Here is a 15,939-nt window from a genome sequence, read left to right on the forward strand (position 1 = left end):
TCCTTTCCACTGAACCCCACAGTCAAAAGAATCATTTCGGAGGCCCCCACCACCTCCAGTGGCTCCTCAAACCACAGGGAAGCGGAATGATTTCCGGATGGCAATGTAGCAAAAGGACGGGAGTCGCATGATTGCTCAGACTTCCGAGGCGGTTTGTCATAATTTTGATATTGATGTGGAATTCTCATTTTAGTTTGCCTTAACTTTACGTTCTCATTTTAGCTTGTCTTCGTATTGCTGACACTAAATCCAACCGGCGGGCGGAGATCTGGAATCCTGGGCATTCCCTACGACCAATCTGTATCGTTCCTTTGCTGAAAAAGAAACATGGACGATGGACTATCGCTGGGGAATTCAGATTTCCAGTCTAAGGGTAAGAAACGCATGCGTGACAGTCTCTAGGTGCTATGTGTACAGTAAACAAATTTACATTTGGTGGGCACCTGCTATCGATTCTGAGTCCTAACTCTCCTCAGAGAGTTGGTATCTCCCTGCTCATTTCTTCTAGCCGTGGCATATTATTTTCAGCTATCGATCCGAAGTATCTTATAACCAGATCCACACTGTGTGGATAAAAGATAACAAATTTTTGTACTATTTTTAACAGCATCATTAGATAAAATTGACATACATTGAAATGCTTAGAAACAGCTTGCCAATTTCTACCCCCCTCCAAAAAAAAAAAAAAAAAAATGCCGGCTGAGAATTTTGTTTGGGATTGTGATGAAGCTATACATTCATTTGAGTGAAACTGACAACTTCACAAAGTGAAGTCCTGACTCATGAAAACAGTATCTTTCTCCATTTATTCATGTCTGTAATTTATTTCAGCAATGTTTTGTCGTCTTCAGTGTACAACTTTTGCATGTCTCTTGTCAGATTTATCCATAAGTATTCAATATTTTATGCAGTACTGTAAATGGTATATTTTAATTTTCCATTGATCACTGAGAGCAGATAAATATGGTCAGTTTGCATATACGGATCTTGTTCTTCTACCATTCCAAACTCGAGTTAGTAATGAAAAACTGATTGATTTTTTTAAAAGGAGACATTATCACTTTCAACCTTACCAACAAACCACAAGGACCCTCAAAAAGGAATAAAGAGAGACTTTGTATCTGTAAAGTTATCACCATTGTCATGTTCTTTCTGATGATTTTGATAACTACCCTGGCCACAATTTTAGCAGGTGAGTTGCCCACTTCCCAAATACGCTCATGTTAACGCTACTATAAAATATTTCACCGTATGTGTGCTTTAAGGGTAATTCTTGAACATCTTTGTGCATGGAATGGACATATGTTTCTTCTATAAAATGAGGATAATAGCTGTATTTCATACTGTGAGGATAACAGTAATGCATATGAAACTTTCTTCTAAACCAGTGTGACTTATAGTACTTACAAGGTAAGGGGCTCATGGTAAAATAGTACATCTCCATACTGCATCCTTCATCAAAAAAGTCTCATTATGAAGAAATATAAAAAGAACTGCACAGTATATTTGTAGCATAGCTAACAATGAATCACCAGGTCCTTATCTCCCTGTGGACTGGTAGCAATTTATGGAATATTATCTAGTTGGGGACTACCTTGCCCTAAACCATATACTTTTACATATATATTAGTATTTTTTTTTCTAAACTGCTTCTAGTCAATGACTATGTTGATAAGAATGGAAATTGAGTTTAAGGTGCAAAACATTCGATCTGTGTCTGGTTGTGCAGCTTCCAATGACAGGGTCAGATTACCAAGCTCCAATTATAATTCACAACTATACATATGGTCTACAGAGAATTGGACAAGAAGAAATTGTTACTAACCTAATGACCGTATTTTGTACACAAAATATCAATTACTCTTAGATTCTAAAAGGAAGTTTAGAATGGTATATCGCCCTCTCATGATAGCAAACTGTGTACATATTTTCTGAAAATAACTTGAAACAATTTTAATGAGATGTTTCAAAATATATGCATAAGTATATATGCATTTGGTGGGCATATATAAATGTGTATATGATTTACACATGAATATATGTATTATGCATGTATATATGTACATATATGTGTGTATATATTTCTATACACATGTATATGTATATACACGTATACACATGTATATGATTTACACATGAATATATATATTATACGTGTATATATGTACATATATGTGTGCATATATTTCTATACACATGTATATGTATATGTATACACATGTATACACATGTATGTGATTTACACATGAATATATGTATTATACATGTATATGTACATATATACGTGTATATATTTCTGTACATGTATAGAAATATATACACATGTGAATACCCTGTATGTATATAAATAGATAATTAGATAAGGAGATGGAGAAAGAAATCATTATATAAACTCGGCATTAGGCTGTGTGTTGACAACAAACAAGACAGATACGATTCCTGCCCTCATGGAACTTACTCAACAAAGCAAAGTCATGAGTCAAATAATAAGAATGATGAGTTCCATGAGGAGGACATAGGTAATGAAGTCCAGGTGAGTAAACAGCTTTGCCAAAAAGACTATGACATCATATTAGGGGAATGGGCTTAAATATTTACAGTAAAAATTTTAGCACCAAACTACTCCTCTTTGAGGCATGGTCTAAAGTTATAATTTATACCTAACTACAAACTAAGGAGACTGTTGCCCAAGTAAAAGCATAAATGATATCTATTGGTCAAGTTAAGGAAATAAACATTATTGATATTTTTACTCAGCTTAAATTACACTGTAATTACAGTCATATAGCTTCTCTGGACAAAATAATAAAAATAAGAGGAAGGAGGAGGAGGAGGAGAGAAGTTGGAGGGAGAGGAGGAGGAGAAAGATTTTTGATAAAACAAAACATATATTTGTAAAGTGTTTTATGCTCTATAAAATATTTTAATACACAATATTTTACCTGCATTTTCTAGTGACCCAGAGCAGTAGTAAAGTATTAGTGTTCTTATTTTCTTTTGCTATACACAAGGACTTTGAATGTCAGAGATAGCAGCTGTCTAAAGACCGTTGAGTAGACCCAAGTTACAACCTGAACCCAAGTCCTCTGCATTTTATTCATCATTCTTACAATATCTACAATGCTGTCTCTCTCTTTTTTGTTAATTTTTTTTTAATCTTTATTTTTACTTTTGAGAGGGAGAGAGACACAGAGGGCGAGCAGAGGAGGGGGCAGAGAGAGAGAGGGAGACATAGAATCCGAAACAGGCTCCAGGCTCTGAGCTGTCAGCACAGAGCCCGATGCGGGGCTCAAACTCGCGGACCGTGAGATCATGACCTGAGCCGAAGTCAGACGCTTAACTGCCTGAGCCACCCAGGCGCCCCCAATGCTGTCTCTTTCTAAGTGAGCTTATTTCCTATGGTTTATATAAAATAAATACCCACTTATTTGTTAAAGGAGCTGAAATATGTGCAACCTGTTCTTAGAAACGTAGGGTTTCTTCCAGGCCGCCTACTGCAGTCAGTACAGGCCATGCTCACAGATGCTCCTAGTTTTCTCTCAGTGGAATTTATTCAGTGGACTTCCTAAGGATCCTCATTTGTGTTCTCTGATTCAAGCCATGTTCAAGAGAACTGGGTCACACAACGCTATAGACAGTTTATAAAGGTTAATATGCTTTATCTTGTAGTGATATTGAACTGTGGGACCAGAATTCCATCTCCCGGTTTTATCTTTGGTTATAAGTCATCCAGCGTCTAGCATCTCAGTGTCCCTATTTATACAACAGAGGACTGGATTCAATAGTTTTTAGTGCTGCTTGTGATGCTAAAACTCACTGATTTCCTAAAGCTATCAAGCAAAAGTAAAGGTTATTTAACACAACCTAGGATGCTAAATTCCTGTGACCCAGATCAGATGATGCAGTTTGTGCATTGATGTAAAAACGAGCTTTTCTTACTTAATAGATATGAATACTTAGGTTAAAATAGGCAAAGGTCTAATTAGGTCTAGAATAAAAATTGTTCCTTCACTTAGGTATACTTGAGAACAGTTATATAGATTTTTCTTGGATGGGTATGACTGCTATATATTTTGTTGATTTATGCAGCAATCAGACATGACATAATCACCAGGTATAACGATTTACCTATAGAGAGGAATAGAGAGATAGAGATAGATAGATGAGATAGAGAGAGAAGAGGCAAAAATTATATATATATAATAATATATATATAATATATATAATATATAATAATGTATATATGAATATAGCTATAGCTATATATATAATGTCATAGCTATAATGTATTAAATCTGGTAGTCTATTAGAAGCCAAGAGCATGGAAAGTAGAGTATGATCAATTCCAATGGGATGGAGTGGAGGAAATTCATAGAGGAAATTGTGCTGTAACATAATAGATCATTTAAATACAACTTGGACAGGATGAAATTGTTTTATTGCAAGTTAGGGTGGGGGTATGGCATTGAGGAACACAGAGCAGCGTGAGCAAAGGCCCACATATTACCTAAAGTAACATGACATGTATAAGGGACTAGGAGAAGTTTGGTAAACAAGAAAATGGAGACAGAAACAAAGGGCCTACAGAAAAATCAGATGAAATAAAGCTGCAGATGTAAACAGAAATCAAATTCTGATGCACTTTTCATTAAAGTTCAAAGAAAAAGTTAGACTTGAAACATAACTTAAGCATCATAGAAGCATATGCAGAACCGGAACAAGTATCTCCCACTTAGTTATTTTGTGCACTTTATTTTTTTATTATTTTTTAATACATAATTTATTGTCAAGTTAGCTAACATACGGCGTATACAGTGTGCTCTTGACTTTGGGAGTAGATTCCCATGATTCATAGCTTACATACAACACCCAGTGCTCATCCCCACAAGTGCCCTCCTCAATTCCCATCACCCGTTTTCCCCTCTCCCCCGCACCTCCCCCCCCATCAGCCCTCAGTTTGTTCTCTGTATTTAAGTCTCTTGAACACTTGTCTTTTCCCCAAATCTATTTTTCTTCTAACAAGAATTTTAATGAATCAACAGGCCATCAATCCAGTCCATACATCATCACCTATCTCTAATTTTGAGACAATCCTTTTAGTGTAAGGTGTAAAACCTTAACCACGTGTATAAGCAATACCTAGCTCCTGTTCGAATTTCTGGCCTTGGTTATGGTCCACTCATGCTGATTTCCCTTTCTCAAGTGAAAAGGACCTTTACCCTCGAGGACTTTTACACGCTCACTTCCTCTTTGCTGAGAAGTGTTCTCCTCATCCTTAGTCTAGTGAGCTAGCTCTCTGCATCCTTGAAGTGTCACCTGAAATGTCGACTCCAACACCCACGCCTGAGCGGGACCAACTCCCCTCAACTCTTGTTCTCTTAGTACCCGTGGCTATCCCTTTTGTATCACTCCTTGAAATTTGTTAATTACTTGTTCACTCTCTATCTGCCCCACTAGGCTCTCAGCACAATGATGGCAGGGACCATGTCTGTAATAAATACACACAACGATGCTTAACATAGGGTACACTCACAAATATTTTCATTTTATTGACTGGATGAGTGTCCATTAGGCAATTGTATATAGGAGATCTCTGACGAGAGGCCTGGGTTTGGCACATCAATTCAATAATTATCAGTATAAGCATGACAGCGTCATGAGAATGAGTGTGCTCACCTAGGAGGAGTGTGTCACCGGAGAAGAGCAGGGAGTCTTGAATCCGAGCAATGCCAGCATCTACACGAGTGGCGTCTGCCATGGATTTCTTTCAACTTAGCAAAAAACAAATACGAGAATTTACGATCTGTCCTCATTTGGAGAAAAACGAAGAATGACTAAGGAAATCCCGAAACTTCAGACTGAAGGGCCAAAAGCTAATCTGGTGAATTTCATATCTAGGGATAAGATAATCGTTTTGCATCAAATTCTAATGTGTCTCAGAGCAGAACGTTCAGGGCGTGCCTCCGCCTCGGTAGTTAATATATCAGGAAATTGTTCTCAGTTGAAAAACACAAATCTTCCGCTGAACGCGTGTCATGCTTGGATGGCTGGATTGGTTACCTAGGAAAGTGCTTCTATTTCTCCGAAAGTACAAGAACCTGGACAGCAAGCCAGAACTTCTGTGCCTCTCATGCAGCCACTCTTGCTGTCTTCAACACCACTAAAGAACTGGTAAGGCAATTCTTTTAAATTATGATTATGTTCTTGGGGGCTATAGCTGATACGGAGGATGCACACTGGAAATGGAAATGGTCCAAAAAAGACCCTCTCATCCTTCATAGAAGAAACACCCCCCCCCCTTTTTTTTTTCCACATCAGCTTAATCAAAGAAAGAGCTCAGGTCAGACCACACTCACCTCCCAGGTCAGGTCAGATCAACCCTCAGAGTAAAAATTATTAGACAACATTTAGGACATGACTTTCCCCACCTGACTTTTCCAACTGGAAGTAGAAGGATTTAGAAATAAGTTACATACTAGGCATTTTTCCCTATGCCTAATATAGAGCAGCTTATATATTCCTGCCTAGACTCTAAAAGCAGGGTTAGAGTGGTATATCTCCCACCAGAAAGATCTGACTATTCTTCAAAAAAATGCAACTGCATAATTAGCTAGCTCTATATTTTTGAGTGAAATACAGCAGCAAAATCCAGGGAAAGTCCAAAACCACTTCCCACGAAGCTCAGACCCATGAAGCCATAATAAAGCCCTCAGTAATGAACTGTTATTGCCTACCTGTTTTACACCAAATTAAAGTTGCTTTTTGTGGAACTATATTCAAAAAATAATAATAAGCAGAAATTCATGGCAAACCAGGTGTCAGAGATACTGGAAAGGATTAATAAAGGAGTCAAGCATAACCAAGAAGGTCTGGTAGGTTCAAGGCATAGAAAAGGGTTAATGGAGGGGCGCCTGGATGGCGCAGTCGGTTAAGCGTCCGACTTCAGCCAGGTCACGATCTCGCGGTCCGTGAGTTCGAGCCCCGCGTCAGGCTCTGGGCTGATGGCTCGGAGCCTGGAGCCTGTTTCCGACTCTGTGTCTCCCTCTCTCTCTGCCCCTCCCCCGTTCATGCTCTGTCTCTCTCTGTCCCAGAAATAAATTTAAAAAAACGTTGAAAAAAAAAAATTTTTAAAAAAGAAAAGGGTTAATGGAAAAACTTAAAAGTACACAGTACAAACTTCCCCCAACCAGAAATAATAGAGATAGAGAACAATAGAGGTGGCAAGAGACAAAACAGTTAAGACCTCAAGGAGCACAGGGATGTATTTAACATTTATGGAACCCTTACTCTACCAGGAAAGGACAGAAGAGGGATTGTCCTAAATTTGAACTAATTTTGTAGCTCGTTCTGACAAGGATTTTTGGATAAGTACACTCAGATGGCTGAAAAGTAGAAATGAAGTCATACATTCCATTCTATAGAATAATAAATCAAGAAACTAGAGCAGTGAAAAAAACGGGAAGTATCAGATGAATACGGAAACAAAACAAAGGAAATACTTTGACTGAAAAGCACAATCACTGAAATAATTTTTGGAATAAACAAACAAGAGTTCAACAAAATAATGAGGATATACAAAAGCAATGCTGCTTCTGTACATAGATAGAATTGATCACAGAAAAAGAAAACAGATATATGCACCTGATTATAAACAGTAGAGATTATAAATAGTAGAGATTTTTTTTAATTTAAAAAATTTTAATTTTAAAAATTATAAACAATAGAAAAAATTTTTTTTAATTTTTAATGTTTATTTTTATTTTTGAGACAGAGAGAGACAGAGCATGAACGGGGGAGGGTCAGAGAGAGAGAGGGAGACACAGAATCTGAAGCAGGCTCCAGGCTCTGAGCGGTCAGCACAGAGCCCGACTCGGGGCTCGAACTCAGGAACCGCGAGATCATGACCTGAGCTGAAGTTGGACACTTAACCGACTGAACCACCCAGGTGCCCCTAAACAGTAGAGATCTAAAAGCATAAAATCTTACAAATAATTTTATGCCAATGAATTTGAAAACTTTGAAGAAATGGATAATTGTCTAAATAATTATTTAAACAGTTGTGTAGACAACCGAAATTTGGATATGTATGGACAGACATATTTTTAAAAAATTGAATTGTAAGCATCAAAGGGTAAAAAGTGTTCAAACAAACTAAAGCGTTCAAATAAATTAAAGACATAGAGAAAGTATCAACCCAACAGAATTCACAAAAAGCTAAAAAAAGGGGAAAAAAACTAGTAGTCAACAAACACGACACTGACAAATCCAAATACGACAGCAATCGTGATAAAATGATTTTTAAATGCTTTTAGTTTCTTGAATGAAAAAAAAATTATCAGATGGTTTTTTAAAAAAAAAGCAATAAAGTCCGGTAACATGCTACTTACAGAGACATACTTAAGCACATACGCATACACACACGTGTGAACACACACATAAAAGTTGGACAGAAAAATGAAAGGAAATATATGCAAAGCAATTACTAACCAAATCCAAACAAAACGTAAAAGCTAGGCTATTGGTAATAATATCAGAAACTATAATGTATCAGAATGAATTACGAAGATATATAAAACCTGAATGAACCAATTGTTCAATATATTTTACTTCTAAGATTGTCCTGTTCCAAAAGGCACCAAACCTAAGATTTACTGGCAAATTTGACCAAGCCATCACAGAACAGATCATGTCTGTCTTCTAACAATTCTTTTAGAAATGAAAAAGAGGGGCACCTGGGTGGCTCAGTTGGTTAAGCATCGACTCTTCATTTCGGCTCAGGTCATGATCTCATGGTTCATGAGTTTGAGCCCTGCATCGGGCTCTGTGATGGCAATGCGGAGCCTGCTTGGGATTCTCTATCTCCCTCTCTCTCTGCCCCTCCCCTGCTCTCTTTCTCTCTCTCTCTCAAAATAAACACTTTTTAAAAAAGAAATAGAATAGGAAGAAAGCTACCCAATGCAATTTACTAGGGTAGTTGTTACAGAAGTAACTGAACCCATGAACTAACCTGTGAACCAGATAAGGAAGGACACTGCCGCCTTCCAAATATGAAAGTCTGTATTTCTCCAAAAAGTATAACGAGACAAAAGAAAATCCAACCGAACGAAGCATTTGCTATTCATCCTAATATACTTTCTTAAAGGATTTCCTGAAGCGATATTCTGACCACTCTCAATATTGGATTGGACTGAGTCGAGAAGCAGGACAGAGCTGGAAGTGGATAGATGGAACCATATACAGTGGTTGGTAAGTCCTGGGTCTGTAATTTATCCACCGAAAGCTGGGGCTCTAAGCCCTTTACCACCACAGAGAGATCTGAGCTAAAATCCATACACACCATTCTCCTGGAAGTTTCCTTTGTGGTGGAGAGTAAAATGAGCCCAGAGAAAAAGTGGTAATATAAATTATTGTATAGAGTAAAGGGGTGCCTGGGTGGCTCAGGCTTGAGCGTCTGACTTTGGCTCAGTTCATGATCTGACCATTTGTGGGTTCGAGACCCACATCGGGCTTTGAGCTGGCAGTGCGGAGCCTGCTTCAGAGTCCGTCTCCCTCTCTCTCTCTTTGCCTCTACCCTGCTTGTGCTCTCTCTCTCTCTCTCTCTCTCTCTCTCAAAAATAAATAAACATTAAAAAAACGATTGTACAAAGCATTTAATACTTGTAATATTCCAACAATGTTTCATATCATTTGACTTCCACAACAACCATGGGAAATAGGCATATTTATCTCCACTTTACGGGGGCGAGACATCAATGTTCAGAGATGTGAATACTTCTAGAATTTCACAACGCATATTTAACACGTACTTAGCAGTAAATCCTGCACTTCTTCACCATATAGGTTACAGGGTTTTTTTGAGTTTCTGAAGCCGCATTTAAGGCCAACGCATATGAGTTCACTTTGCATTATATTCAAACACTACCGTGTTGGGTAAGAGTAAATGCTCCCAGCAGAGGAAAATTTTTCTGCAGTCACTCCAGTCAGGACTCACTCATCCTGTCGCCTTTGTTTTTTCCCCCTTCTGTGTTTTGTTTTAGGTTTCAAGTCATTGGAATTGGAGAATGTGCCTATCTACACAAAACAGGGATCAGAGGCTCCAGTACCCGCTTGGTTAGAAAATGGATTTGTAGCAAATCAGACATATGCATACCCAGAAGTTAAGACATCATGGATCTAAGATATTTTACGTAAAATAGTGTAAAAGGGATAATTTTTATTCCTCTTGAAGGAAACATATTATATTAATATGAAAGTACATGAGATTCATGTTTAGAAATTTCCATTGGTGTTTTACTCCGCGTCTCTAAATCCATGTTTATAAATCTTCTAGAGTCTTAGGATTCAAGAAATACATGCCCCAACGTCCATTCCCAAATCTCACAGAATAAAACTTCTGATACGTAATACATTAAATACGAATGAAAAACTTAAATGACATTTTACGGTATTTACTCCTATGGATTCAGATTAATGTCATTTAAAGTGGCTTGTTTTTCTAAGAACTGTAATATTTTTGCCCTGCCTCCTTACTTTTATTATCGATACTTGTTGTTGATGTTCTTTTGGTTTTGCAATATGTATGAGAGTCTCTCGTGAATGTAGCGTTATGGAAACACAAGCCTCGTGTTGAAATGCGTTGAGTTACTAGCTAAACGAATCGCTTTCATGCGCCAACCCCACAGGCCATCATGTTCAGACCATCAGGATTTTGAGTAAATAGTCTGAACTAGCACCTGTCTAGTACCGAATGCCAGGAACCTATTGTACAATGGACAATATCAATAGTATAAATTTGGGGAACAAATGGGTGAAAGAGGTATTTGAACTCTGCTGCTCAAGCCTCTAGTTGAGAAAACGACAAATCAGGTTCTGTGGCAGAATGTGTAACTTTTCAGAGAATATGACCTTCCCAGTTACTCAAGGTTAACCAGATCTGTTTGTTAAAAATGATCCTTGCATTAAAGTGAAATCCATGATCTGCATCTTATGGGTGCGTAATGTATGCTCACTGCTAGAAATGAAAACAGTTGTCATAGAACACAGACTGGAGAACGGGACAAGTAAGAACTTAGGAAAATAGCAGTGGGGTCTCATTCTTGTATCTTTTCCAAGCCAGGCCAAAGTTTCCATGTTTTCATCCCCTCTCTGCACCCTCATTTTCACTTCCTTTTCCTCCCTGTACTTCCCTCTCTCCTATTCTTCAGAAAATCAGAGATGGGACAGATGAACCTTTCACGTTTAATTATCAAACAGTAGAAGAAGTGCACAAACAAATGTATGTCTTGTATGGAAAGGTTCAGCGGCAACAGAAGGAAGTGCATGCCCAAAGCCGAGAAGGAGGCTCCCAGTGAAATCATTATGGGGGAAATATTGTTTGTTTTTTAATTTTTTTTAAATATTTGTTTATTTTTGAGAAACAGAGTGAGACAAAGCGTGAGCAGGGGAGGGGCAGAGAGAGAAGGAGACACAGAATCTGAAGCGGGCTCCAGGCTCTGAGCAAGCCGTTGAATGCACAGTTCTGGAACTCATGAGCAAGTCTGGGCTGGATACACGACATGGACACGAGTAGAGCCCCCAGAGGTCCGAGGGAATATGTTGACCTGACGAAAGTAGAAAAGCCCTTCGTAGCAAAGAGTCATTGCTTGCCTAATGAGAAAATAATTTTCTTTTACAAATGCTTGTTACTTGATTTTTGTTTTATTTTTTAGGTAGGCTGTAAAGCTAGATTCCTTAGTCTTAGTCACAAAGCTGAATCTGTGCCCATACGAGCACTAATAGAACAATAGTATAATTTCAGACAAATAAATTAGTTCATATGTATTTACAGAACTATTAAATGAGAGAAGTGCATAGTTTTCAGAAGATGAGATGCCGAAACATTTGGAGATGGTTGGACTTGCAAAACTTCCAATACTGGATAGTGTCCAAGATCACATAGGGAAATGTAAAATGTTTCTTTGCCCTTTCAAGTTACAGTTTTAAAAATGAGGGGATCATTGTATCTATATAATAAAGCAAAAATGTCAAGAATCCCTTTGTATGACTCATGGCTTTTATGGCATCCAATGCTATTGCATACAGATTTTAAAGTTGTCTGCCTCAAGTTTACTAATTAATACTGAAATAAAGCTGTTCCTGTGAAAACAAATTGAGAGTTTTGGTGGTTTGGTTTTTTAAGTTTGTTTATTTATTTACTTGGAGAGAGAGTAAATGGGGGTAAGTGGGGGGAGGGGGGGCGGAGGGAGACCGAGGATCCAAAGCAGGTGCTGCACTGTCAGCATGGAGCCTGGCATGGGGCTCGAACTCACAAACCGTGAGATCACAACCTGAGCCGAAATCAAGACTTGGAGACTTAAGCGACGAGCCACCCAGGCCCCTCAAGTTTTGGTGTTTTGTAAATAAAATAAAAATATTCGTACATCTTTCTTCCAAGACAATAAAGAATAATTATGCTTCGAAGTGCGTATCCCTGAGATTCTAGAAAGACAAGTTCTTTTTTTTTTCTTTTTACCATCTTATTTATTTTTTAAATTTACATCCAAGTTAGCAAATAGTGCAACAATGATTTCAGGAGTGTATTTCTTAATGCCCCCTAGCCATTTAGCCCCTCCCTCTCCCGCCACCCCCTCAGTAACCCTCTTTTTTTGCTCCATATTTAAGAGTCTCTTATGTTTTGTCCCCCCCCTGTTTTTATATGATTTTTGCTTCCTTTCCCTTATGTTCATCAGAAAGACAACTTGTAAAAGTTAAAATATGTTTATACTTGATGAAAATTTTTTTATACTTTTAAGTATACTATCTATATGCACTTAAGTAGGAGTATATATGTATATGTTATATATATACACACACGAAGTATATATTTTTATTTTTAGTATGTATATATTTATAGTATATATATAATCAATAGTGTATATATTTTTATACACATACAAGTATTAAAAAGTATGAAAGTAACATGGCAATTTATACAGTGATTAGTGGAGAAGCCAGGGTGTTCAAGACAAATGAGGATAAATGAAGAAAAAAAGATATTTAGGAATACAACGTTATCATTGTGTAAGAGTGAATATATGATACTTCAGTTGACTTGAAAAATGCTTACTTGGAAATGGGAATACTAATCCAGTTGCTATACAGTATCTACGGGGATATGTTCCCAGAGTAGTAATTTAATACTCATGAACAGCTTACTGTTGAGGGTTTATTGAAAGATTCTCTTCTTCTTCTTGCGAGTTCTGCGTTTGATCTGGCCCAATGCCATATCTGATATGTATCTCAGACCTACCACTTTGGAGTTGCCATATCATCCAATGTACATTTTAACTATTAAAATAATCTCATTTTTTTGGTCTTTTTTTGGGGGGGGGGGATAATCAAACTGGTTTCTGGGAATAAAAAAAAGTTCAGTGGGAAAATAATAATGGCAGAAAGGGAACCCTCAAGAGTAGAGAAGAAAAGTAGTATGGAGAGTTCCTTAGCCAAGGCTATTCCAACAAGTTCACCTTGGTGACCTGGCTACCCAGCAAATCAACGCGAAGGGGGCCATGCACTGAGGTGCACCTTCCTATGTGAACACAGTGTTAGAGAGAAATGTGCTGAGAGGGGCCGGGGTGCAGTACAACTGGTTTTCTCTTTTTCATACTTCTAACCACCCTAATGTTAGGTCTTTTTCTGTTATTAGAGATAACATACCAGATGAGTTGAAAAATTGTCATATAAAGTTTGTCAAAGAAGGGAAGAAAGGGCCGGGGAACAATGGGAGCAGGAAATGACATAGTAAAATTTCAGGAGCAAAGGAATCTCAGCCCTTCTTCCTTTCTGGGGAAAGGGAGGCAGATTTGGCACTAGACTATAATAGGAAAATAAGTGGGAAGTTGAAGGTGGTCTCATCAAAGTCTTTACCTACTGAAGCAATAATTTTCTCCAAGCCACATACATACACAGAAACATACATGAATTCCAAAAGAAGTCTGAAGCTTAAGGATAAAAACTTTTAAGGTGTCATAAATTATGAATTTATTCCTAAAGGATTTTTCACTCAGAATCTTCTTTAAAAAAAAAAGTTTTAATGTTTATTTATTTTTGAGAGAAAAACAGAGTGTGAGCAGGGGACGGGCAGAGAGAGAGAAAGACACAGAATCTGAAGTAGGTTCCAGGCTCTGAGCTGTCAGCACAGAGCCTGACGTGGGTCTCCAACTCCTGGACCATGAGATCATGACCTGAGCCAAAGTCAGACACTTAACCGACTGAGCCACCCAGGCTCCCTTCACTGAGAATCTTCTAATTTACATTATTTGATATACTCCCTTCCCAACAATTAGAATCACTATATAATTAAGAACATTAAATTGGAGAACTGGGTAATCTAAAAATAACTTTAGTTGTGATTCAGGCGATCTAATCCCTTAAAATATACACATATGTAGATATATAATGGAAATAATAAGACAAGCTTTGCTTTCTATTAGGATTTTTAGACATGGCTAATTAAATTCACAGTAGTTTTAGAATTCTCATATCAAAATTTCACCAGCTTAATATTTCCTTATGTGCAAACACACATTTTACAACTTAATCAGATATATTATTTTGAGAATACCCCTTGGATAGGAATTTTTTAAACATCCAGGTAGACTAATTGTTGTATGTTTTAATATTTAATTATTTTAATGCTTAAAAGTTTAAACCAAAATCTGAGTTTCAAGGAGCATTGATAACTTGGCTTTGAATTTTATTTATTTTTATTTTTAGTTTATTTTTGGGAGAGAAGAAGACAGAATGCATACAGGGGAGGGACAAAAAGAGGGGGAGACACAGAATCCGAAGCAGGTTCCAGGCTCCGAGCTGTCAGCGCAGAGCCCAACGCGGGGCTTGAACTTACGAGTTGTGAGATCATGACTTGAGCCGAAGTCGGACGCTTAACCGACTCAGCCACGCAGGCGCCCCTTGACTTTCAATTTTAAAAAGATCTACAGAGTGGAGGTTCCTCAAAAAATTAAAAATAGACCTACCCTATGACCCAGCAATAGCACTGCTAGGAATTTACCCAAGGGATACAGGAGTACTGATGCATAGGGGCACTTGTACCCCAATGTTTATAGCAGCACTCTCAACAATAGCCAAATTATGGAAAGAGCCGAAATGTCCATCAACTGATGAATGGATAAAGAAATTGTGGTTTATATACACAATGGAGTACTACGTGGCAATGAGAAAGAATGAAATACGGCCCTTTGTAGCAACGTGGATGGAACTGGAGAGTGTGATGCTAAGTGAAATAAGCCATACAGAGAAAGACAGATACCATATGGTTTCACTCTTATGTGGATCCTGAGAAACTTAACAGAAACCCATGGGGGAGGGGAAGAAAAAAAAAAAAGAGGTTAGATTGGAAGAGAGCCAAAGCATGAGACTCTTAAAAACTGAGAACAAACTGAGGGTTGATGGGGGTGGGAGGGAGGGGAGGGTGGGTGATGGGTATTGAGGAGGGCACCTTTTGGGATGAGCACTGGGTGTTGTATGGAAACCAGTTTGACAATAAACTTCATATATTGAAATAAAAATAAAAATAAAACAATCCTAACAAGAAAAAAAATAATAATAAAAAATAAAAAGATCCACAGACTCTTGATCTTTCAGCATTTTTTTTCTCCCTTCCTCTTAAGTGTAACTTCTCTCCTATCATTTTTTCCCACATTTCTCAAATGTTCACATTAATAAAATAATATGTATATTTGCATTCATTATACTAAATAAACACGGATTTGTGCTGTGTTTAATTTTTAAAATGAGCTGAAGTTTTTATATTTCATTCCCTGTAAACTATAATTACTTCTGTTCACACATATCAATTTGGAATCATTTTTCTTTTAGAAATTCATGTATGACCTTTCAGTTTTACTCCTAGTGGATCTAAGACCTTAAAGCAGGTTTCCC

The 15,939-nt window shown here is 37.6% G+C and overlaps 1 protein-coding gene across 1 annotated transcript; it reads left to right on the forward strand.

The window, feature by feature from the left end:
• The first annotated feature begins 228 nt into the window (after positions 1 to 228).
• LOC131520032 (C-type lectin domain family 2 member A-like) lies at positions 229 to 12,148 on the forward strand. The gene is made up of 5 exons (XM_058743738.1): positions 229 to 373; positions 1,049 to 1,192; positions 6,002 to 6,171; positions 9,143 to 9,246; positions 10,038 to 12,148. The coding sequence occupies exons 1-5, from the start codon at positions 328 to 330 to the stop codon at positions 10,159 to 10,161; spliced, it is 588 nt and encodes a 195-aa protein (XP_058599721.1). The 5' UTR covers positions 229 to 327; the 3' UTR covers positions 10,162 to 12,148.
• The last annotated feature ends 3,791 nt before the right edge of the window (positions 12,149 to 15,939 follow it).

The sequence above is a fragment of the Neofelis nebulosa genome, chromosome 8 (genome assembly GCF_028018385.1).
Source record: "Neofelis nebulosa isolate mNeoNeb1 chromosome 8, mNeoNeb1.pri, whole genome shotgun sequence".
In the NCBI taxonomy this organism is placed as follows: Eukaryota; Metazoa; Chordata; class Mammalia; order Carnivora; family Felidae; genus Neofelis; species Neofelis nebulosa.